This window comes from Rhododendron vialii, chromosome 12a (assembly GCF_030253575.1).
Source record: "Rhododendron vialii isolate Sample 1 chromosome 12a, ASM3025357v1".
Classification (NCBI taxonomy): Eukaryota; Viridiplantae; Streptophyta; class Magnoliopsida; order Ericales; family Ericaceae; genus Rhododendron; species Rhododendron vialii.
In genome coordinates this window covers 27,661,943-27,685,367 of record NC_080568.1, presented here as the reverse complement: position 1 = coordinate 27,685,367, position 23,425 = coordinate 27,661,943, and the positions used below count along the sequence as shown (strand labels likewise).

At 38.9% G+C, this 23,425-nt stretch overlaps 3 protein-coding genes across 4 annotated transcripts; 1 reads left to right on the top strand and 2 right to left on the bottom strand.

Annotated features, from left to right (window-relative positions):
* The first annotated feature begins 8,133 nt into the window (after positions 1-8,133).
* On the top strand, positions 8,134-9,481 carry LOC131311465 (uncharacterized). The gene is made up of 2 exons (XM_058338951.1): positions 8,134-8,307; positions 8,969-9,481. The coding sequence occupies exons 1-2, from the start codon at positions 8,167-8,169 to the stop codon at positions 9,209-9,211; spliced, it is 384 nt and encodes a 127-aa protein (XP_058194934.1). The 5' UTR covers positions 8,134-8,166; the 3' UTR covers positions 9,212-9,481.
* Positions 9,482-10,279: 798 nt separating this feature from the next.
* Positions 10,280-16,440, bottom strand: LOC131311460 (flavin-containing monooxygenase FMO GS-OX-like 9). Its single transcript, XM_058338942.1, has 7 exons — positions 15,761-16,440; positions 14,434-14,504; positions 13,379-13,537; positions 13,178-13,260; positions 11,633-11,768; positions 10,790-10,963; positions 10,280-10,592 (listed from the first exon to the last, which is right to left on the bottom strand). The coding sequence occupies exons 1-7, from the start codon at positions 16,314-16,316 to the stop codon at positions 10,395-10,397; spliced, it is 1,377 nt and encodes a 458-aa protein (XP_058194925.1). The 5' UTR covers positions 16,317-16,440; the 3' UTR covers positions 10,280-10,394.
* Positions 16,441-16,979: 539 nt separating this feature from the next.
* On the bottom strand, positions 16,980-22,573 carry LOC131311462 (flavin-containing monooxygenase FMO GS-OX-like 9). Of its 2 annotated transcripts, none has more exons than XM_058338944.1 (7): positions 21,791-22,573; positions 20,869-20,930; positions 20,317-20,475; positions 19,859-19,941; positions 19,231-19,366; positions 17,905-18,078; positions 16,980-17,700 (listed from the first exon to the last, which is right to left on the bottom strand). In XM_058338944.1, the coding sequence occupies exons 1-7, from the start codon at positions 22,344-22,346 to the stop codon at positions 17,503-17,505; spliced, it is 1,368 nt and encodes a 455-aa protein (XP_058194927.1). In that variant the 5' UTR covers positions 22,347-22,573; the 3' UTR covers positions 16,980-17,502. The 2 variants fall into 2 exon arrangements, with proteins under 2 accessions (XP_058194927.1, XP_058194926.1); XM_058338943.1 differs by having other exon boundaries at positions 20,869-20,939; positions 21,791-22,572.
* Positions 22,574-23,425: the final 852 nt, after the last annotated feature.

Here is a 23,425-nt window from a genome sequence, read left to right as displayed (position 1 = left end):
GCTGAGCAAAAAAAAAAACAGGGGATAAAAGACTCGTGCTAGATACTCGACATTCAGGTATGTGTGAAACTTGTCCAACGTATATAATTGGATTAATTCCTTAAACTCTTATATGATTAGTTAAGTCACCTTATATCTTTTACTCTAATAAATAGCTGACATGCTAAAGAATACTAACTGTTTGGCGTATTCGCATGTACTTGAGATGAAAAAATTAGATGAATCTAACCCTAATAAAAAATAGTTAGTAGTCGGGTCCGCCGCCTATGATCAAATAAAATGACATGTTGTAGACACTCCAATTTGATAGGCGGGTATCCACACACGCTTATGTTGCTTATCACCCTTGCCAAGAGACCCTCCTGGCATCATTAGCATTTATCTGGCACATGCTGTATACATGTCTTCCATGTTCTTCAAGAAAACCCACTTGGCAAAATTGCTATTTTGATCTCTAGAAGGGTGTTTGGAGATGTTTCTGCCTTGATCAACTAATATAGGAATGGGGACCCTCAAGGAAATGACTGTTGTAGGGAACAGAATAGATTGTGCAGTTGAATGTGTGGACTTATTTGGGTAGGACTCGGGTTTTCAGGTGAGAACAAATATTTTGATCCTACATTTATAGGGGAGAAAAAAAAAAACAAAACAGATTTTCGAATTGGAGAGGGAAAATCAAAGAAAAGGGAAACGACGGAAAAGAAAAGGGATAACTTACGGGCCAGTACAAAAATTGTCCCTTATTGATGGTGGATTTTATTTACTTGCAAGTTTACGTAAAAAAATGTGGGCCTCTTTTTGATGGTGCATTTTAAAATTGGACTGGAGTTCTTGGGAATAAGGGCCAATTACCTGGACTGACCGGTAATTTATCCAAATAAATGTACCCATTTCCACGAATTTCTTTCCTGAGTTCCCATTTACAGAGTTTTTTTAGTGTACTGGATCTTCTCTAAAATCTAGTACTATGGTGTTGATTCGAACACGCTCTCAATCACTATTCTCAGAATCTGGATCTCGACCAAAGCTACCAGTTCCAGCAGCAGCGACGATTACAGCGGTTCGGCTACATCATTGCTTGAATGAGGAGCGGTGATCACTTTTTACCGAGAAGAGAAGGAAGAAAAAGCAAATTTGTGGCCCACCTCTCGGATGGCCCATAGCTCAAGGTCGTGCTGATCGAATGATCCTAAGCATCTGTTGTAGACACCAGTGAGATCAACTGAGTTATGAGCTCTTTGACCGTTAAAAAGGAGATTCGAGAATAGATGGAATGGGAAGACGTGTTTCCGGAACAAACAAGTTACGGGTCGAGAATGGGGAGTTATCAAAGTTAGACAAGATTGGAATGAGGATAGGAACATGTATTTGATGTACCAGAATGAAATCTTACGATTGGTGAAAAGAATAAGAACTGTGCTACTGGTACAACAAGTACAGCGGGCTTTTGGGCCCGTTTTGCGTTCAATAAAGATAATTGGAACTGCTCATTTTATTCAAAATATTTATTTTAAGATCCTTGAAAAAATCAGCTCCATCAGATATCGTGAAGAGTGTTTATGAAATGTCCATATTTTCTCAATTGCTAGCCTAAATTTTGAAGCGAAATTTGATGTTTTGTAAACACCCTTAATGATATTCGATGGAGCTGATTTTTTATCGAGACCCCAAAAAAAATATTTTAAACAAAATGAGCGGTTCCGATTATCTTTGTTGGATCTGAGATGGGCCCAAAAATGCATTGTACGCAATGTCTATACAGCGCTTGCTGTACCAGTAGCATTTCTGAAAGAATAAACAGCTAGTTTATCAAATAAAAGGGCACGACTTTCGAGAATCGACCGGTCTGAACAATTTGGCATACAAATGGCCAAAAACCATTTCAAAACCAGTGACTGTCCACCCGGTTTCTTTTACGGGTTCAGAATCCTTTTTCGCAAAATGAACAAAACCAAAGCATACGGAGTAAGCGTGTCGATGGACCAAATTCGATCTGAATCCGATCTGAAAACTTTTTTACTTCAAAATTTTTAGGGGAAAATTGGTGTTTAGGGGCCCTTGAGGCAAATTATTCCCAAGTCATGGAGTGATTTTTGTAGAATTCATCCAAACATGAAATGGAGGAAGAATAATTCCGAATACATGGGAAGGGCCATGTTAAATGACTATTACGCCCCTTAGCCAACCCTTCCTCCCTCTCTCTCTAACTTTACTCTCTCTCTCTCTCTCTCTCTGCTAGTCTATTTCTCAACCCCCCAACCCATCACCGCCGCCCACCATAGCCACCACATCCACCATTGCCGTCGCCACCGATCACCACCACATCGCCCGAGCTCAACAACCCCATTATTCCTAAAATAAATGGCTCAACCTTCATCAATCACCACTGCTTTCATCCCCAACACCCTCCTGATGGACGCCATTTTCACCTCTCAACCAGGGTGGCAAACCTGCACATCTCCGGCGACGATTTCCGCGATCGAGAAGAAACCCACATCCCCCATATTAGGGTTTCTCTCTCCACAAATCACCATTCTCCTGACCCAGATCAATCTTCATTTGGGTTTTCCAACCAATTACGCCCTAATAATGTCGACAACGGTGGTTGGGTTTCAATTTTGAATTTCAAGTTTATTGGGTGTGGGCCTGGAGGAATTCATTTAGTGACTGAGTTGCCCCCTAAGTTTTTTTTGGGGTACGATTGCCCCCTAAGTTGCACCGTTTTTAACTTAAGTTGTTCCATGTATGAACCTAAGTTGCCCTGTGTATGAACCTAAATTGCCTCGTGTATGAATCTAAGTTGTCCTCTAAATTCAAGACAAGAGGGGTATTTTTGTCTTCAACACCATGTCTTGGAAATTATTGTTTTCCTTCCCATGAAGGGGCAATTCCAAAAAACCACTCTATGACTTGGGAATAATTTGCACCAAGGGCCACTAAACACCAATTTCCCCAAAATTTTAGCAGAAAAAAAATATTTTTTTCAAAAAAAAAAAATAAATAAAATACAACTTTTTAAACATATATAATTTTTCAAAATAGAAAATTTACAGTTTTTTTAAAAAAATAAAAAATTTTAAAAAAATAAAGTTCGGATCGGATTGATAACGGATTTAATCTGATCTGATCCGAATTCAATTCGATCCGTATTTGGATTACCGGATTCGGATTATTTGATCAATGTTATCGGATTCGGATTGAATTTTTTGGATCGAATTCGAATTGGATCCGATCCATTAATAAGTCTAATACGGAGTAAATAAAGTGTTAGTTTTGGGCCTTTATGTTCAGCATCAGAAAAAAGTGCAAAAGTGTAATAAAGTTTACAGGGCCTTGTGTTTTAGCTTCAGAAAAAAGGTGGGGGAAGGAGATGTCAGTATCTGGTTGTGCATATCAAAATGTAAGTAGGAGCAGAACCACTTATGAACTGAATGGCTGAGGTGCACTGCATATTCTCATCCACCAAAACCCTCTCTGCCCAATTCCGTACTGATGTTCTGATGTATTTTCAGACCACTAGATTTGAATCGGGCAAACGGATACTTGATCACGTGAGGTGAAGCCACTCAAGACTCAACTCTGATACTATGTTAGATTTTTTAAAGAGTTCCAACATAAAATTAATGAGCAACAGGCAAAGTGACCTCTAGAATATAATAACTAAATTCGGGTGACTTGGATAAATGATGTGGAATAAAGTCTACAAATAAACTGCGGAGACAAAGAACCAAAGAAGAAGATGGGAGCACGTGATGAGTGGGCCAACCCTGAACATGGGGTTGTCTGGGTACCGGAGTTGGGGTTTCAGATCTTTAGCTATGTGGTAGTGAATTGTTCAAGGTATAAATGTTCAATAATTTTACAACTACACCCATTTTACACACCCAAATGCACACTCATACACACACTAGAGTGTCTAGTGTGTGTGGAACTCACACACTTGTATGTGTGGATGTGCATTTAGGTGTGTAAAATGGGTGTGGTCCTAAAACTACTCATAAATGTTTTGTGTGTGTTGTACTATAATGTTTGTGTGTAGGTATGGTATAATGTGTGGGAATATTTTTGAGAGAGAGAGAGAGAAAAAGAGCAGACAGAGTGAGAGACAGGGACCCTTCCAAGGGGGTTTCCCCAACCCCTGTTGTGGAGTATGTGATTGTGAGAGAGTGGAGTGTGAGAAACGTGTGATGTGTTTATGTAATTTCGTGAGACTAACAAAAGTAGAGTTTTTTATTTTTATTTTTTCTGTTTGTGTGTGAATCTCACTTTACCCACCAACATTTTTATGCTTTCTGTAGATCCGTCCTATATCGAAAGTCTATATGGAAGATTCGGAGTATATAATGAATTTGGATCCGGGGGTGCTGTAATGCACCTTCCATAATACACATGTAGTGCGGCCAATCCGGTGGTCCATTTCAACAATAGACAGCTCGGATTTTCATCGAAACAATAGACGGGTAGAATTTGTAAAAGCTCGGATTATATCCAACCATTCATTGTCAAGATCGATGGCCCGTTTGCGCCCTACAGGGTGCCTTGCAGGGCCTTTGCACTACAGAATTCCCCAATCCAATAAATTTTGTGGTCTATTATTAGTACCTTGGGCTTAAGTATTGTGGGTCATATAAGGTGACTTGTGGATCAGAATCAAGGTACTGAGCCAGTGGTTTTTTTTTGAACTGTGGCCAGTGGTCTGCTTGGATCACATGATCGTGGTACAGACAAAATCTTGGTACAGACAAAACTGGGTACAGAGAATTTGCTCTATTTTCCACACGAGACATGATCATTTCTGTTAAAAGTAAGTATATGGGTGACTTGAGTTGTTCAATGCTAAGGACAAAATAACTTGTTGCTTTATTGAGCCAAATTAGTTGGGTTGATCTGGTGGTGAAGTTATGAAACTTGAGGTTTTGCTCATTTCTATTTGAAGGTTGAAACCTTCACGGTGTCGATAACTCTTATAGGGTTAGTTTATTCGTGGATTTGTCATGGCTTTAAATACCCAGCAATGCTACACACACAGCAAAAGTATACAGATTTTGTGCATAGATTTTTTGTAGGGCCCACTACAGGTCCCACACAAATAATCCGAGCCGTTCATTAAATATAAAACATTTTTTCAAGATCCCCCGCGAAAAATCAGCTCAATCCGATACTCATAGATGCTCGATTTAATTATTTAACTTTTCATTCGAATTTCAAGATAATGAAAAGTTAGATGATTGAATCGAGCACTTATAGATGTTGGATTAAGCTGATTTTTTGCGGAGGCCCTTGAAAAAATGTTTTACATTTCATGAACGGCTTGAATTATTTGTGTGGGACTCGTAGTGGACCCCACAAAAAATCTGTGCACAAAATCTGTGCACTTTTGCTGTGTGTGTAACATTTCTGTTAAATACCTCTTCAGTGGACACGAATTCGAATATTCAGGTGGCATAATGATGTCGAATATATTGGGGACAACAGGAACCGAAACTCGAGCTCTATCTCCAATATTTTTTGGTATTTTGACAATGCAATTACCAATCTTTAGCTTGTTATAGTGTCATTTTGTCATTGATGATTTGTTTCATTAGTTCAATGTTATTTTAGCATTACTAATCATTTGGATCATTCCCTAACGTCGATGAATAAACATTAGAATCAAGAGTGATGACACCGACGTGATAAGGTTTGTCAAACCCAAACTAGATTTCAATTTGAAACAAGAAATGACTAAGACAAGTTTAGGCAAGACTGATTGCGTCTTGCATGTTCAGCCCGTCCCATAGTGGCCGGATTCATGGTCCCTGTAGCGACTGTAGTGCGCCATTCGAACCGTCCGTTTCCGCGATCAATGTTTCAGATTCGGTGAAACACTTTTACCGGTAATAGTTAACAAATATACCTGAATCATTGATTGCCGAGATAGACAGCTTGAATAGGCACTATAGAGCGCAACGAGTTGAGATCGCTAAAGCGGCCCGAATCCGTTCCATTGAGCTCTAACGTCTTGTTCCGCCCCCGTACCTTCACACATTTTGTTCGAGTTAGATGTCGAAACGTCGGCAATAGATGCCACACAATCGTCCAAATCAGAAGCGCAGTATCCGGGATTCATACCGCATTAGCCGCACAAGCAATGATGCTAGTTTTGTCCATGTTTCCATTCCCATTCCATAAGCCAAAAAAGATGCCACAGGCACACAACTTTATTGATAGGTTTGCAAAAAGATTCAATAGCTGACGGGGATGCAAATCTTAACCCAAAATAGCCTAAAAGGAAATCTAGAGATCTTGGGAAAAAAATAACGCCCAAGGACAAGTTTTGATAATTAATATCTGTCAAGGATATGTTGAAAATATTTGTTAATGCTGAAAATGTCATTGACGGGTTCTAATTATCAAAACACGTCCTGGACAGTCATTTTCCCGGAGATTCTTCTAATAAAAAAGAAGGAAAATTGGAGAAGGGTCCAGCCCAGTTGAGGTTCCAACCAGTTAGGTACATTTTTGGACTGTTTGTGGGCCTTTTCCGGATCCACAACAATGATCGGAACCGTTCACTTTTTAAAGCTCGTCGAGAACATTGACCACGTCAAAAATCTGATTTGTCGGATATCGTTTGAAAGGATATCGAAATGCATTTATCTTCGATAATTGTGTCAAATGGGTTGCAATCCAGTGTTGCACACTTTTTTCCTCCAAACATAATGCATTTCGAAATTATATCAAACGATATCCGATAAACTTGATTTTTGTCGTGATTAATGTTCTCGACGAGTTTTAGAAAGTGAACGGTTCCGATTTTTGTTGTGAGCCCAATAAGGGCCCACAAACGGTCCAAAACTGGACCAGTTGAAAACCAACTGGACATGACCCTTGCCCGGAAAAATTGGTGACTTGGGGACCTTGTATTATAGGGATGCACTAGAGGATTGTAGTGCGCAATCCAAGCCGTCCACGAGTGTTTTTTATGGTTCAGGTTTCCAAAAAATATTCTATAAGGTAGTGAGATACTTTTACTTTTTGAAATCTGGTCCAATTGATTGTAAAGATGGCACTATCCCTTTGTAGCACTTCTGCACCCACAGGTCCCAGGTGGCCAACCGATAGTGATTGGCCAATCGATAGCATTAAGTGATTTCAAGTCATGTTTGGGAAAATGGAAACATGCTTTGTCATTCCTCACGTGAATACATTTTCCAAAGAAAAATTGCTCCTCCATCAACTAATCAGCGGATTTTGAATCAACGTATTTTAAATAATCTCTATGTCTTTTTAGAACTCGTTGAAAACAATAATCATGTCAAAAATTAATTTAATTGAATATCGATTAATATATTTCGAAAGATAGTTGTACTGTGAGAAATGAGTGCCTACTTAATCTCCCAAACTTCATTTTTTCAACACAAATATATCTCGAAAGCATAATAACCGATATCTGATCGATATCAATTTTCGCTCCATTGATATTCACAATGAGTTTTAAAAAATCATTATCAATAACCCCAATAAAGAGCCCACGAATTCCTTGAACAAGGCTCTCCGGTTGCTTAAGGTAGATACAATCATAGTCCACTAACAAGGGCGCTTTTGTAACTTAGCATATTGAAAACAAAACAACAAATTCTGCCACAACAAAAGTGAGTTAGCCCCGTTCTTTTTTCTTTCTAAACCTTCTTTTTCAAAAGAAGAGTGCTAGGGACAAAGAAAATGAACAAAGAATTGACCCTTAAAGTGTACATGAACGGCTCAGATTCACTGTGCAGTGCATCTGAACCGTTCATGTACACTTTAAGGGTCAATTCTTTGCCCATTTTCTTTGCACGTAACATTTCTCTTTTCAAAAAGTAAGGTAATTTCAAACTCAAATATAACGAAAATAAAAAATAATATTTTAATTTTTTTTTGCACCGTTTAAAAGATCTCAATGAGATCTATCAAACAAAATCCATATTGCCATATTGGTAGGAAAATTATTTGCATAAACACATGATTTTTGAGCTTAAAATTATGTACATTTTCTAAAAGTTTCTTTTTTAAGAAACCGGAATGGGGTTACTAGTACTATTTATTTTGAATGGGGCCCTCTATCCTTCTCATTTTTGCCTTTAAAAATAGGGGGATCAGTGACAAAGGGCTGAGATCAAATCCAATAAATAGAGTGAAGAGGAAATGGAGAGTCCTAATGGGTGTTCAAGAAAGGCAGCTAGTAAGGGTGTTTCCCTTCAAGAACTAAGAGAGAGGCTTGCAGAGTTTGCTAGAGTCAGGGAATGGGAACAACATCACACCCCTAGGAATCTCCTTTTGGCTCTTGTAAGTCCCAAGTTGTGATTAGGAAAGCCTTTCATTCCTAGTGACTTTCAAATTGTGTTATCTTTCTAATGTGTTTTGCTCAGGACACAACATTATTTGGTTATTGGTTTCTGAAATTAGTTCTCTTGACAATGTGTCTGAAATGAACCCCATTTTTGAGAAACATGAAAACAAGGTTTTTTTTTAATTCCTAAAAGACAAATAAGATTAGTGGAAAGCATTTTTCCTTCCAAGAAATAATTTTGTGAAAATGCACTTCGCGAAAATTGATTTTGAAAACTGCAACTAAACATGACCTCTATCCAACCATAACGATATGATAGCGGTACTTTTAAAACACCTAGACTATTCTTATGGGTACTTTAGGTTGAAATTATAGGACGAACACAAATGTATCACATCTTAGCCTAAAGGTTAGCTCAAGTTATAAGGACGGAGGTAAGTGCTTTACAAGTACAAGTCTTTAGCTCGACCCCCATGAAGAGCAAAAAAGGCTTGTGCCAAATGGCCATATAAAAGGGCTTGGATTACGGCGTAGCCACGCAACTTAAGATTCAATATTGCAATAGCACCACAAAAAAAAAAAAATAAAATTTTGCCACTTCATTTCACATAGATTTCTTCTGTATAGAATCATATTTGGGATTGAATTTTTTTGAAGGTAGGAGAGGTGGGGGAACTGTCAGAGATATTCCAGTGGAAGGGAGAAGTGGCAAGAGGATTACCCAATTGGAGCCCTGGTGACAAGGAGCATTTAGAGGAAGAGCTCTCTGATGTTTTGCTGTATCTTGTCCAATTAGCTGATGTTTGTGGCATTGATCTAGGCCAAGCTGCCCTAACAAAGATTGTCAAAAATGCTCAAAAGTACCCAGTTAACCCAAAACCCTCCCCCAACTACAACTAGCCACAACTTTTCTACCCAACTGTTTGTGCATTTGCTGGCTCTCTCTTTCAGTCTTGAACCTGTCACCTGTAGCTTGAGCAGAAAATTTGCTATGTATCAGGCACAAGTACTATATATGAGCCTATGACGATGTATCTTAGGTCTAGTCTATCTTACGATTCACAACCGTCAGAATCCCACGAACAAACATTTTTGTTGGAACGGTAGGGATTGGAATGGTTAGGGATTGCTTCAATCAAACAGTTTGCGTTGATAGTGCTTTAAAGGCAAGGGTCGTAGCTTGTTCCTTGGATGGTGTGCTTTGTCTCCATATTTTTTCTGCAGTTGTGGATCTAGCACGTAGTTCTAAGTATGTGTTTCGTGTTACGCCTCTAGTATTATGTACATCATACCATATAAATGTCCAAGAAACAGCCCGCGAACAATTGAATTCACTAGGAATATCATCCCAAGGGTGTTCAAGAAAGAAAAGCAAAGGATGCCATGACACCTTATAATTTAGTATTTCCCCTCGTCCAAAAACACTGATTCCTCGTGGTGAACAGAAATCGAGTCATGACTTGGAAAATCCTTACACAAAGGCAAATATAGTTCTCCGTGGGGTGTGTTTGGATCTTGAATTTGTTCATGAATAAGGAAAACTACGAGAAAAACTATTCGAAACATGTTTACATACAACTTGAATATGCAAGAACAAGATCCACATGCCTGTTGAAAATAGAGCAAAAATACTCGAGAATTCCAGTTCTTCTTGGTAGGTGAAAACATGGATTCTATAAATACACAAACATTCTTTTGAAGTACTTTTCTTGCTTCTGAAAAAGAAGCAATTGTATAATTTGCCTTAAATTTGTTTCCGAAAGCAATACAAGTACTTCCCTCACCCTGATGCTAACAAACAACCCCTTACCAAAACAAAATCGAATTGAAAAAGTCCAGGAACACAACTTTAAAACACAACTGAAACCATTCGATGTGTGCAGGTCCACATGTATCGAACGGCTCTGGATACAGTTGTGTTCTAAAGTCGCGTACCTAGCATTGCTCAATCGGATTACAATAGTAGTCTAATGAATCTACTTTACTTCTCCATTTAGTTCCTGCTTATTTAAACTGTATTTTCCCTGTTTTCAACAAAGGGCTGCTGTTTTGATTGAAATCTATTCAATTTAACTGATGGGTATCACATAGGAATAGAATCAACTTCAAGTTGAGTGAAATGAGGGCTCTGATGGGCTACTTGAAGAAACTCAAGATCATCGTAGGAATCGCGGTATGTTTCCAAATTGGCATCTGCACTTCTCAGGGCTGATAAACATAGCACTTTCCTCCATTCTTCCAAGTGTGGGAATCCACTGTTATCAGCATACTTATCACAGTACTGCAGGAAAAAACAAACAAGAGCTAGAAATCAATCTCGAATGAATCAAAGATAAGTGTTCTTTTTTTGTAAGGAATTGGATTCTCTCCGGTCCCTTTTGGTCCAGTCTGTCTATCTTCCGGTTTCGTTCGGTCATAAATGCAAGAACCAAATATGCTTTTAGCTATTTGAGAGAGGTTTCAAAGGGATTTCTTTACCTCAAAACTGGCAATATCATGTGTTTTATGCTTTGGAACTCCAGCAACATCCCGTAAGTGATAGAACTCCTTGATGAAGTTCATCATTTCATCCCATGAGGGCAATGCTCTTTTCCCAGACAATAGTTGAGCTATCCATTTTGCTTGTGACTCAAAGAAAGGGAAGCCTATGAGCTATACATTAATGAACACAACAAAACAAAACCAATTAAATTCTTGTCACATTCGTTATTCAGGTTCCCAGACAAATTGTATGTATCGATTAATGGGTCCGTCAAGATTATTTTTGACAGAAAAGAGGATAAATTTTATTAATCAAATGTAATGTTACAAGAGATTAAAGGCACAAGAGCACACTGGCATCATGACACGAAAATAGCATTCCAACGAGGTTGGCACCCTATCTCCACTACAATCATATGCCACTCAATACCCAAAAGCTATAAAGGTTGGGAAGTAATCAACCAAGCAGCCAAGGAAAAGGAGGAACAGAATACAGAGAGAAACAAGCCATGTCCATACATAAAGATTGTTAAGCAACAGACATGGAAAATGGGGTTTTGTAGGAGAAATTGATTTTCATACTTCCCTTCTGCACAAAAATACTCTACTTTTTCCCTGTTTCAAATGCGAATTTTTGAAATATAATTAACTTTTTTGGAAGAAAAATGTACCAAAAATTAATAAATGAAAGGGCAATAGAGACTTGGAAAAGTTTCTCTTATACTTGTACTTTAGAGGGTAGTCATGTCATTTAAAATTACATTTGTATTAAAAAAGAAGCACATAATTATTTTTTAGAGAAAAAAAAAACTGAATATAATGCAAGTGTAAGAGCATTACCTTCCTAGGGATGCCTACAAAGGAGAGAGAAGGAGCAAGTGATGGGGGGAAGGTATGCTCATAGAGAGGCCCCACCCTATCATCATCCACCACCACTATTCCTTTAGTGTCAAGAAATGGAAATGAATATGAATACCTGCATCCAAACAAAAGAACACTTCTCTATATATAATGAACCACATTTCCTTCTTATGAAATATGATCAAGATCTATTATACTTGAAGGAGGGTATACATTTACCCAAGTTTTCCCACAATGATTGGAAAAAGGGACCACAGGATGATCAATTGGGTAAGTTGTCATGAATTCAATTAGGAAACCTTTTGGTGTTAAAAAATGTGGAAAGGGCAACTAGGTGTGATGTGAAGTCCCACATCGGCGGGATATAAATGACATATTAGAGTATCCGCATCAGCATCTCCACATTTTGGACCAATTTACACTCTAAAAAGTCACTTTATTACTTTAGCTATCCATTTTTAAAATATATACTGCATCAGACTTTCTACATTAAAACTATCCCATTAAAAATATTATATTTTATTCTAAAAAAAAAGAAGCACCCAAACCAAAGGCCTCTCTCTCTCACTTTACTCTCTACCCACCAAACAAAACCCTTCTTTAAATTGCTCTGTTCAAACCAAACACGGCGACGAGGACAGGCCCGAGATCCGATCGTCACCATAACTGACCTGCCGTTCAAGACGAGCATCGTGTGTTCGCTGGCAACCGAACCAGCCGCTGTATGGGATAGATCGATTTAGCGATTAAGGTTTGGACCAAGTTTTTCTTCAATTGTTGGTTGGTTTGATTGTGAATCACTGATGGGGCGGTGGACCGGTGGTAATAGGTGCAAGTATTGTGCAGGGATAAAAGCCTTTGGATGACGGGCGCATTACGTAAATATTATTTTTTATTGCTAAATGAGTGAATAGTGCCTCGTGCTTTGTCGCGAGGTACTGTAGCACTTGGGTATTGTAACGAGCCTTGAGCGAGTCTGGTGCAGGCGTGTTTTTTGGTTTTCACTCGCTAAAGTAGCCTACCGGGTGATATAAAGAGGCTACTACATATGCTCTTACATGTATAAGTAAAGACCTACTAGCTACATGGTGCATCTGAGATATATCATGTGAGGTCGCATGGTTCAGGCCGAAGGTGTCCATGGCTAGTTGGGGGCGGGTTGTTATATGTGAAACCTTCTAACCCAAACTTATGTCTTCCTTGCTCAAAACACGACTGTAACGATAGTTTTTGAAATTTTAGTCGTACGGTGCGATTAGAAGTGGCCTGAGTTGTCCCCATTGGTCTGTGCTAATAGAATAAGACAGTGACAGACAGATGAGCAAAACCCGATAACCCAAGAGTCATAATCCAAGAGTCCTTGCTAGCATTGGATTTGGTCCATTTGGAGCTGATTGATTTGGGAAATACAACAAGCCAGGGCTACACCAATGAAACACCAAACTAGAACAATTTCACAAACTTAATACATAGTTGCTAATTTTGATTTGTCTTTTTTAAGCTGAATTGCATATGTTGCCTTACCCGGTGGAGTAAATGACGGTGTCCGCAATTACCCAAGTTCCATCTACAAATTCAACCCTTCCATCCTCTTGTAGGGAGTCTATCTGCAATTTTTCAAGTTTCAAGGGTGAAATTCCAATGTTCTTCAAACTTAATGCAGCTGAGTTTTAGTGATCAAATGCTTCATAACTTGATATATTTTGTAGGACTAGCGATATATACCTGTGGAGAGAGGTGCAAGTTTTCATGTTTGGAGATTGCTTTTGATAAGCCCTCACAAACATCACTAGATTTGGCACTGAGATAAATGTCCTTTGCCACATCCACAAGCTCCATTGATATGTCCTGTCCACTCAAAGAATTTCCAACCACCACAACCACCTGTGCAATTAGGAAACATGATCATAAGCCTCTTTGGATTAAGCAAACATTGCTAACTTCTTTTTTTTAATAACCAGACATCTGGGCCAGGTTGCGTACAACTCAACTAATTGTGGGGCACTGAAATTAAAGACCGGGAAAACCCTCCAGTGGCCCCAAGGTTTGGAATGTTTGGCTCCGTGGGATTCGAACATATGATCTACATGATAGGGAATTGTAGGGGCAGACCATCTTATTTTACCAAGTCTCTCTGTTCCTTTGTCTGAATGCACTCCAAGCTCTATGATATACACTACTGATCCATGTGGTTTCAGATTTTCACAGTATCTTGTTACTGAAAGTGCATTGAGACTAGGAGACTCTAATAGGTTTCTTAAAAAGGAAATCCTCGGCCAACGAATGTGACCATCCTGCTTGCTTGACGTATCCCTAGGCAACTTGTATGGCTAACGCACATTAACTTCTTTTGGGTAAATGTTTAATTTGAAGATCTACTCAAACGCGATCAAACCATTTTCTTGAAGTTCAATCGAAGAGGTTGTGACAAGGAGTGATGACATGTGATATTCACTTCAACTGCGTAGCTAGAGCAAAACTTTGGAACACTGTCTACCAACTAGCTACCTGTTTCAGACTCTGTTGTATATAAACTGTCTTATGCAGCAAGTAAAGTATAACTTTGTTTGGAAGTTGGAAAAGAAGTACGTATTTTGAAGATGGATGGCACGATTGTTTGATTTGATTTTGCTCTTGTTTTCTGGTGTACACTTTGCGAGATCTTTCTGGCGCGCTATACAAGAATATACAAGAAGTAGGAGAAGTATGTCTAGTAAGGATTTCTTGACTTTTGGAACACATAATTCTGGCAATCATAGAAAGTATGCATTTGAAATCACCTCATTGCGAAATGGCTCAGGAACTCTGTAAACATGACTATGCATCTGTTTCCTTTTCCATGATTCAATTCCTCAACAAAAAATAAAATGAAACCATTAGCATAGCACATTAGTGAAGAATTTCAGAAGTCACAAGTATAGATGAAAAGAATAAAGATAGTTCAACAACATACCAAAACTAACATCATAAAAAAGCTCAACTATAGTCTGGAGATGACTGTTGGAAAATTTGTGAATGAATTTGGGAAATTTAGAGAATCTCCTGAGGCAACCGTACAGACCCACTTTGGTTCATCGACGAGGCACCTCTAAAGTCTAGCGATTACGGATGGTTAATACCCCAATGATGTGAGATTTATGGCATAGAATTCATTCCAGCGGTTACATGGATTTAATTCCCCTACGTTTTCCACCTTGGTTCTTTGTGTGAGAGAGAGGTAGACGCAAGTTCAGTTCGCCATGCTCACAGTGGTGTTTTGTGGGTAGTGATCCTGACTGGATAAATTCTGGGATGGGAGACAGATGCCAAATCAACCTCAACACCCTTTGGTAGGCGGCGAATCTGTTTTAAAGATACTATGAGTAACACAGGTTTCGGTTCGCATTTCTGTATCGATTTTGTATCGTCATCTCATTTACAGTTTATATAATACATGTAATCTCTATCATTCAGTTTGTACATAATGGAATGGTTCTCTGGATTTGCCGATTACTTGTATTTTTCCCAGCAATGACATGACCTTTAAGAACGTTTTCGGAACCGTGAAAAAAAGAAGAAGAACGTTTTCGGAACCAGTTTTGTACTGTAAAACACTTTTCCAGAACTTATTTTGAGTATGAAAACTCATCGTAGTCACATTTTATTTGTTTCTTGAGCAGAATGGTCTTCTAGAAAGTGAAAACATAGTTTGATGTTCTCATAAAAACAAGTTTCCAAAGGACTGGGCATGACTTTGGTAAGTTTCAGTTACTCACCAAATCTTGGAAGAAGTCAAGGCTTGTGCAAGCCCTTGGAGGAATGTGGATAACCTCAACATCTGCCTGGATTTGGGGATTCCATAATTCCATTTTTGTGTATAGGTTTCCTTTATTGTTTTGTAGTTGGTTGGTTGTTTGGTTTTGTCTCTGAGTTGATTGTTTCTAATCTGGACTCATTCGAGTCTTGTTTTGTGTAGCTAAGGCTCTTTTGTATCCAGTTTCAGGGCCATGTCCCTGAATTATTTTGGGCTTAGTCCCTTTATAAAATTGCCCGGTTCCAAAACAAAAAGTTTCGAAAAACGAATCAGGAAAACAGATTTTGTGAACTCAAGGGCAATTTTTCACATACCTCTGATGGAAGGCAACCTAGGCTTGGAAAAGTTGCCAGTGGCCACAACCACAGCATCAAACACCTCTTCCACCATTTTCTCACACTCTCTCTCTCTAGTCCTAACAACCCATCTCAAATCCTTGCCACACTCACCATAATCCAACATACCCACATACTCCACCTTGGTATTGAACCTTATCATCTCCCTTAAACCAAAAAAGGCACAAAAATCACTAAGGTACAATAGAAGTTCCCCATGGCCAGGGAATCTCCTCATGTCCCTACCTTTCTTCACCAAGAATGGAAAATCAGTGAAACCCGTTATTTCCCTTGGGGATGTAAGCCTCAACGAGGCATAAATACTGCTATGCACATTAAGGGCAGTTTCCCTTCCTAAGGGATCCTCACCCTCCACATTGGGGTCATATAGCCATTGTCCTCCAACATCATGACTTTGTTCAAAAACCACCACATGGTGGCCTTCTTTCCTTAGCTCCCGGGCGGCGACCAATCCGGAGGGACCTGCCCCGATCACGCACACGTTTTTCCACGGTTGGTTCCGGTCGGAAACCATGGTGGTGAAATGAGATGTGGAGGGGGTTTATGGTTTTTTATAGCTGAATTTGGTTGAAGAAAACGGAAGGTTAGTATTTTATTTGGAACAGATATGGCTGGTTAGATAGAGGACACACATGGAAAACATAAATCATCTGTTTGGGGTATATGGACAAAAATTATTTTGGTACTACCTTTTAAAATCAGTACAATGTGAGGGCAGGTGAGGATGTTAACCCCCTTTTTTTTTGGGGGGGATAACTTAAGTGATCGGGTCAGTTTACATGCATCTCGACTAATCTTGGGAGACCAATCAAAATTCAACAAAGTTTTGTAGCTGGCCTCAAAAGGAGTTGATAGCACTTGAAAGGTTTCGAGAGATGTTAACCCTTTGATGAAGCTTGAACATGACCTTTAATTCAAAAAATAAGTAGTATTTATTTTAGTTAGTGGAACGTGACCTAACTCTATTAAAATATATGGTACCACAAACACATCTGGAAAAGTAGTGATCATCCATGCACTTTTTGTGACCGATTTTTCTGCAGAGAACATTATTTTAGGTGATTCAATATTGAAATTAAAGTCATTAAGATACTTAAAAATTTCAAACTTATAAAATATTGAATTTCAACTCAAAGTTCCCTTTCTAGCACGAAGCATGTTTGTTGCAAGAGTAATGTGGATTCAAACTCTTACCATTTCCATCTCTTATAAGTTTATACAGATGACCGATCATCCTAATTTTTGACATGAACAATGACCATGTCAAGTCCTACAGAATAAACGACTCTATCAAACGAAACCGTGACGGGTCCCGTTTCGCATCCCATCACACGAGAGATCTAGGATTCTTCCACATCAAATATGTCAAGAACAAGATCCAAATGCCTGTTAAAAGCATAGCAACATTCAAAATTCCAGTTCTTCTTGGTAGCTGAAACAGGGTCCTATTCCATAAACATATTTTTCTGTGAAGTAAATAATCCGGATGAAGTACTTTTCTTGCTTCAGAAGGCAATTTCGCAATTGGTCTTTAAATCTGTTTCCTAAAGCAATACAAGTACTTCCCTCTCCTTGGTGCTAAACAAACAATGCCTTAATTACCAAACAAATCATCAAATTACATTGTATTTTGCCCTGTTCCTTCAACAAAGGGCTGCTTTTTTTGATTGGAATATTATTTTGAATTTAACCGATGGGGATCACATGGGGATGGATTCAACTTCGAGTTGGGTGAAATGAGGGCTCTGGTGGGCTACTTGAAGCAACTCGTGATCGTCGTACGAGTCGCGGTACGTTTCCAAATTGGCATCTGCATTTGTCAGGGCTGATAAGCAGAGCTCTTTCCTCCATTCTTCCAAGTGTGGGAATCCAACGTTGTCCCCATACTTATCGCAGTACTGCAGGAAAAATCAAAACAAGAACTAGAAATGAATCTCGAACGAATAGAAGATCAAAAAGTGCCTCTCTCTTTTTTTAAACGGAATTGGATTCTCTCCGGTTTGTCTATTTTTGGTTTCGTTTGGTCATAAATTCAAGATCTAAACACGGCGTTAGCTAGCTATTTGAGAGAGGTTCCAAATTAAGGCATTGCATTTCTTTACCTCAAAACAGGCAATATCATGGGTGTTATGCTTTGGAACTCCAGCAACATCCCTCGAGTGATAGAACTCCTTGATGGAGTTCATCATCTCATCCCATGAGGGCAATGCTCTTTTCCCAGACAACAGCTGAGCAATCCATTTTGCTTGTGACTCAAAGAAAGGGAAGCCTATGAGCTACACATTAATCAACAACACAACAAACAGCAGAAATCAGTTAAAATTCTAATCATGCTAGTTAGCACTTGTATGTTTGCCAAGTCGAGGCGCGCTTAAGGTGACCCGAATACTTAAGTTATCAGAAAATGTTGTATAGATTAATGGGTCCATCCGATTGGGGATGGGGGATGCTGCCAAGCAGCACCCTGCAAAGTGGCCGAGCCGGCCTCTCATCTTGGCAATCGACTGCTCAAATCTTAACCGAGCAATGGACAATTTAGATTTGTATGCGCTTAGATTCGATCCGAGCTGTCTGTGCCTAGATGAACGGCTGGATCGGCCACTCTGCACTTGCTCAGCAGAGAGTTGCTCGGCAGCATCCCCGGGTCCGATTGATAGGTAATAGACACGGAAAATAGGGTTTCGTATGAGACTCTCCTCCTGCACAAAAATACTCCACTTTTCCCCTTTCATTCGTAGGCTAATTTTTGAATTATACTTATCCCTTGTGGGAGGAAAAAGGTACCAAGAAATTAATATATTGATAGGTCAATCCAAACTTTCCGAAATTTCACTTCAGCTAATAATTGAGCTGCAGTCTTGTAAATTAAGCAATAAAGATACAAAAGAGCGAAGATTTTTATTTTTTTAAATTATATCAGCTTAAATAGAGTGTAGGTGTAAGCCTACAAACGGGAGTGGCACAATCAGGCCCGTCCCTGAGGGAAGGCAAGTGAGGCTTGTGCCTTGAGCCGCCAAAATATTTTCAAAAATTATGTGCCCTCAAATTTTATAGGGTATAAAAAAAATAAGCTCAATATGAATAAATCCATAAAAAAAATGATATTTAAGTGATGCTTTTACATTTTTGTAATGAGCACTATTTTCGAAAATTTAATAGTACCTTATTATATTTTTTTTTTTAATTTTAGATTGATCTAGGATTTAATTTGGTTCGTTTGTAAAAGTACATAAGGGACTCCAACTTTAAAGTTCGCCATGGATTCCCAAAATGTCAGGCCATCGTGTGTTCCACCAATTAAAATAAGTATTTATTTTTTAAATTAAAGGTGATGCATTGTGAAAGAATGATCTATCTCGTAAAACAAAAAATAAGTATTTAAAAAATAAGAACCTTAATAGAACGGGCCTTAAATACAAGATCATTACCTTCCTGGGAATGCCTATAAAGGAGAGGGAAGGTGCAAGAGATGGGGGGAAGGTGTGCTCATACAGAGGTCCCACCCTGTCATCATCCACCACCACTATCCCTTTGGTGTCAAGAAACGGGAATGAATAGGAATACCTGCATTAAAGAAACCACTTATTTGGATATATGTAAATGAATTATACAATTTCCCTCTTATGATCAAGATCTACTATTCTATACTTCAAGAAGGGTGCAAATTCATGCAAGGTTTGCACACAAGAAATGATTTGGAAAAAGGGTCCACAAGATCATCAATTGGGACCAAGGTGTGGGACCTTCTAAAGTTCTAATCTAGGGTAGTGTCCCTAAAAATAGAAGTCTCTGTTACTTATAATCATTGTGCTCTCAGTTGCATGATTGTGTCTCAAGATTTATCAACTAGAAGTAGACCGTAAAGGTGCGGATTTTAGAGTTGAAGATTTATGGCCTTCGACCTTTGTCTTCGGGTCAAATTCTTGATTTCATAAGATTTATCTGTTGTCCCGTGCTAATAGAATAAAATGGTGATCGACAGATGTTCCAGACCCGATAAGACCGGGTAGGGCTAATTTTGTTCTTTTGAAGCTAAATTGGGATATGTTGTCTTACCCAGTGCAATAAACGATGGTGTCTGCAATTACCCAAGTTCCATCTACGAATACAATCCTTCCATCCTCTTGTAGGGAGTCTATCTGCCATTTGTAAGGTCAAAGGGCATTATTTAATATCCTTCAAACTTAACGCAGCAGAGTTAATCAAATTTGTTGAGAACCAAAGTTACTCCTTCCGTTCCGATTTGTTTGTCCAATTTAAAAAATTCAATTTATTAAAGGGACACAATCATTACACTTTGAAAACTAAATTTTCCACAAATACCTTTCAATTCAAAATGTACTTGTCACATCAATTTAAGAAAGAGAGAAGGGTAAAAGAATATTTTTATAGAATTTCTCTCTTGGTCATCTAAAATTGGACAAACAATTTGGGACAATGAAAAGTCAAAAAATGGACAAACAAAATGAGACGGATGGAGTAATATTATTTTGTGGGGATCAGAGTAGTGATACCTGTGGACAAAGGTGCAGGTTTTCATGCTTGGATATTACTCTTGACAAGCCCACAGAAACATCAGTAGATTTGGCACTAAGATAAATGTCCTTTGCCACATCCACAAGCTCCATTGATATATCTTGCCCACTCAATGAATTTCCAACCACCACAACCACCTGTGCAATTGAGAGAAACCGTGATCATCACAAGGCTCTTTGGATTGCTTGCAAGCCAACGTGGCTGCTAACTTCTCTTCATCTAGAGGATACGACATGGCAGGAGACTCGATCGCTCTTGACGTATCCCCAAGCAACTTGTTCATTAACTTATTTCACAACGATTAATTAAAATGGGTCGAATCATCTTTCGCAAGATCACTATGAGAGGTCGTGACCAAGAGCGATAGCTAGACAAATGTTTTTCACTTTGACTGTGTAGCTAGATGTAAAGTTCGAGTCTCCTGAATCGATAAGTACACAACGACCACCTAGCTAGCTACCTGTTTCAGACCCTGCACGTATAAATTCGTTTGAAAGTCGGAAAAGAAGTACTGCGTATTAGGAATTCACCTCATTGCGAAACGGCTCGGGAACTCTGTAAACATGACTATGCATCAGCTTCCTTTTCCAGGCTTCCATTCCTCAACAACAAACAAACGAAACCATTAGCACATCACAAAAATCACATTACTGAAGAGTGTGGGAACTCACAAGCCATGCCTTTAAATGAAAAGATAGCTCAACAACATGCCTAAAACTAACATGATAAGAGCAAGTACAACAGTATTTAGGTAAATTACCTTGTGAATACTTCACAAATCTAGTTTAGCTATCAACTTTTTCTTCCGCAACTACACCAATACTATCTATTTTACCTAACATCAATTTAAATATACATTTTTTTCAATCTTTTCCTTTATCCTTTTATTTTTATCATTTTCCACCAACCAGTTGTAGCCAAACGGTTGAGCAGGAGAAGAAAAAAAATTGATAAAGTATTGATTGAGTGTGAACAGTTGTGAGGTAAAAGTAGCTAACGACTGTAGCGGGAGGAATTCTAGCCTGTAGTTTACCTCTTCTGCTGCAGGGGCAAATTTCTCTCCTTAATTAGCTAAAGTAGCTTTTTCTCTTGTTTAGCAGCGCTAGTAAACTTGCTCTAAAAAGGCACTACTGTAGATGGACATGACATGACTTTTTTAAGAACGTTTTCACATGAGTGAGGTGACTTGTATTGCCCTTTTTTGACTCCGTTTGGAATCAGTTTTTGTAAAACACTTTTCAAGAAATTACTTTTGAAAACAAGATACTTTTCTTGAGCGCGCACAAAGGTTTTTAAAGTACGTGAAAACATATCGCGATGTTATTCGAAAAGCAGGTCCTTTTCCAAGAAAACTGCATAAAACGAGTTTTCGAAATCCGTTAACGAAACGGGTATCGGAGAATGAATCAAGAAGACAGAATTTGGAAAACTGCAGGGTAGTTTTTCGCATACCTCTGATGGAAGGCAGCCTGGGCTTGGAATAATGACCGGTGGCGACAACCACAGCATCAAACACCTCTTCCACCATTTTCTCACACTTTTTCTCTTTACTCCTCACAACCCATCTCAAATCCTTGCCAAATTCGCCATAATCCAACATACCCACATACTCAACCTTGGTATTGAACCTTATCATCTCCCTCAAACCGAAAAAGGCACAAAAATCACTAAGGTACATCAGGAGTTCCCCATGGCCAGGAAATCTCCTCATGTCCCTTCCTTTCTTCTCCAAAAATGGAAAATCAGTGAAACCCATTATCTCCCTTGGGGATGTCAGCCTCAACGAGGCATAAATACTGCTATGCACGCTAAGGGAAGTTTCCCTTCCCAAGGGATCCTCAACCTCCACGTTGGGGTCATACAGCCATTGCCCTCCAACATCATGGCTTTGCTCAAAGACCACCACATTGTGGCCTTCTTTCCTCAGCTCCCGGGCGGCGACCAATCCGGAGGGACCTGCCCCGATCACGCACACGTTTTTTGAGGGTTGGCTCCGGTCGGAAACCATGGTGGCCGGGGTTTGATCTTGGTGAGATGGGATGTGGAGGGAGGGGGGGTTATGGGTTTTTATAGTTGAATTTGGTTGGAGAAAAAGGAAGGGCAGTAATTATTTGGAACAGATATATGGCTTGTTAGATAGGGGACACACATGGGAAATTAAAATCATGTGCTTGAGTTATAAATATGGACAAAAATATCATAAAATTTGGAACCTTTTTAAAAATCAGTCCAATGTGGGGGCGGGGGAGCCATAAGGGCTCTCTGGAGCCTTTAGGGACGTGCATGAGGTGGGGATGGTAAACCTTTGATGAAGCTTGAACAAAACATGGCTGGTTAAAAAGTTGGATCGTTTTGTGGGACATACCTTGTGGTGGGCCATGTTTCCAAATTGGATGTTAAATCATAAAAATTGCCAGGAAAATGATATGAGAAACAATAAGATGGATACAGCTGTTCATATTTAGAACTTGTGGAAAACAAGTTGATCGAACACCCGTAACCACTTGATCACGACACCTTAGCTTTATAATAAAAACAACATATTAGTCTAAAGTGCAAATGAAACAAATTCATAGGAGCTTCAATACAGCCTAAGTTTCTGTGATGTGTAGAGTCCATTAATAAAAATATTTTAGAGTCTAGAGACCGTGAAAAGACAAAATTGCCTTTAATGAAACAATGACATTGTTTGGCTAACAAAAAAAAATGTCTTTTTTCATTTAAAATGTCTTAAATGAGACAAGAGCCTTGTTTGGCTAACACAAAATATGTATTTTTCGTGTTTTTCGATCTTGTTGCATTTTCATAGGGTACCCTAGGCTTTTAGGCACTTTCATAGAGTATTCTATGATTTTAGGCACTTTCCTATTATAGGGTTTTAAGGTGCACTTTCTTATTATAGGGTTTTAGCGGTTTAGGCACTTTCATAGGTTACCTTAGAGTTTTAGACACTTTCATATATAGGGTACCCTAAGATTTTAGACACTTTCATAAGGTACCCTAGGTTTTAGACACTTTCAATGCCAGTCAACCTTGGTCAATGCCGGTCAACTTTGAGAGTAGTTTTTTTGTAAATCCTGGACAGAA

Bases quoted from the DNA above. Each gene is read 5' to 3' on its own strand.
- LOC131311460 (XM_058338942.1), bottom strand. From the start codon at position 16,316: ATGGTTTCCGACCGGAACCAACCGTGGAAAAACGTGTGCGTGATCGGG. The intron at 14,505-15,760 runs GTATGTGAAAAA...TTTTTTGTTGAG, and splicing joins TAGGTTGCCTTCCATCAGAG to GAATTGAATCATGGAAAAGG. The intron at 13,538-14,433 runs GTGATTTCAAAT...CTAATTGCACAG, and splicing joins CTGAGCCATTTCGCAATGAG to GTGGTTGTGGTGGTTGGAAA.
- LOC131311462 (XM_058338943.1), bottom strand. From the start codon at position 22,346: ATGGTTTCCGACCGGAGCCAACCCTCAAAAAACGTGTGCGTGATCGGG. The intron at 20,476-20,868 runs GTGAATTCCTAA...TCAATTGCACAG, and splicing joins CCGAGCCGTTTCGCAATGAG to GTGGTTGTGGTGGTTGGAAA. The intron at 18,079-19,230 runs GTAATGATCTTG...ATTAATGTGTAG, and splicing joins TTATAGGCATTCCCAGGAAG to CTCATAGGCTTCCCTTTCTT.
- LOC131311465 (XM_058338951.1), top strand. From the start codon at position 8,167: ATGGAGAGTCCTAATGGGTGTTCAAGAAAGGCAGCTAGTAAGGGTGTT. The intron at 8,308-8,968 runs GTAAGTCCCAAG...ATTTTTTTGAAG, and splicing joins GGAATCTCCTTTTGGCTCTT to GTAGGAGAGGTGGGGGAACT.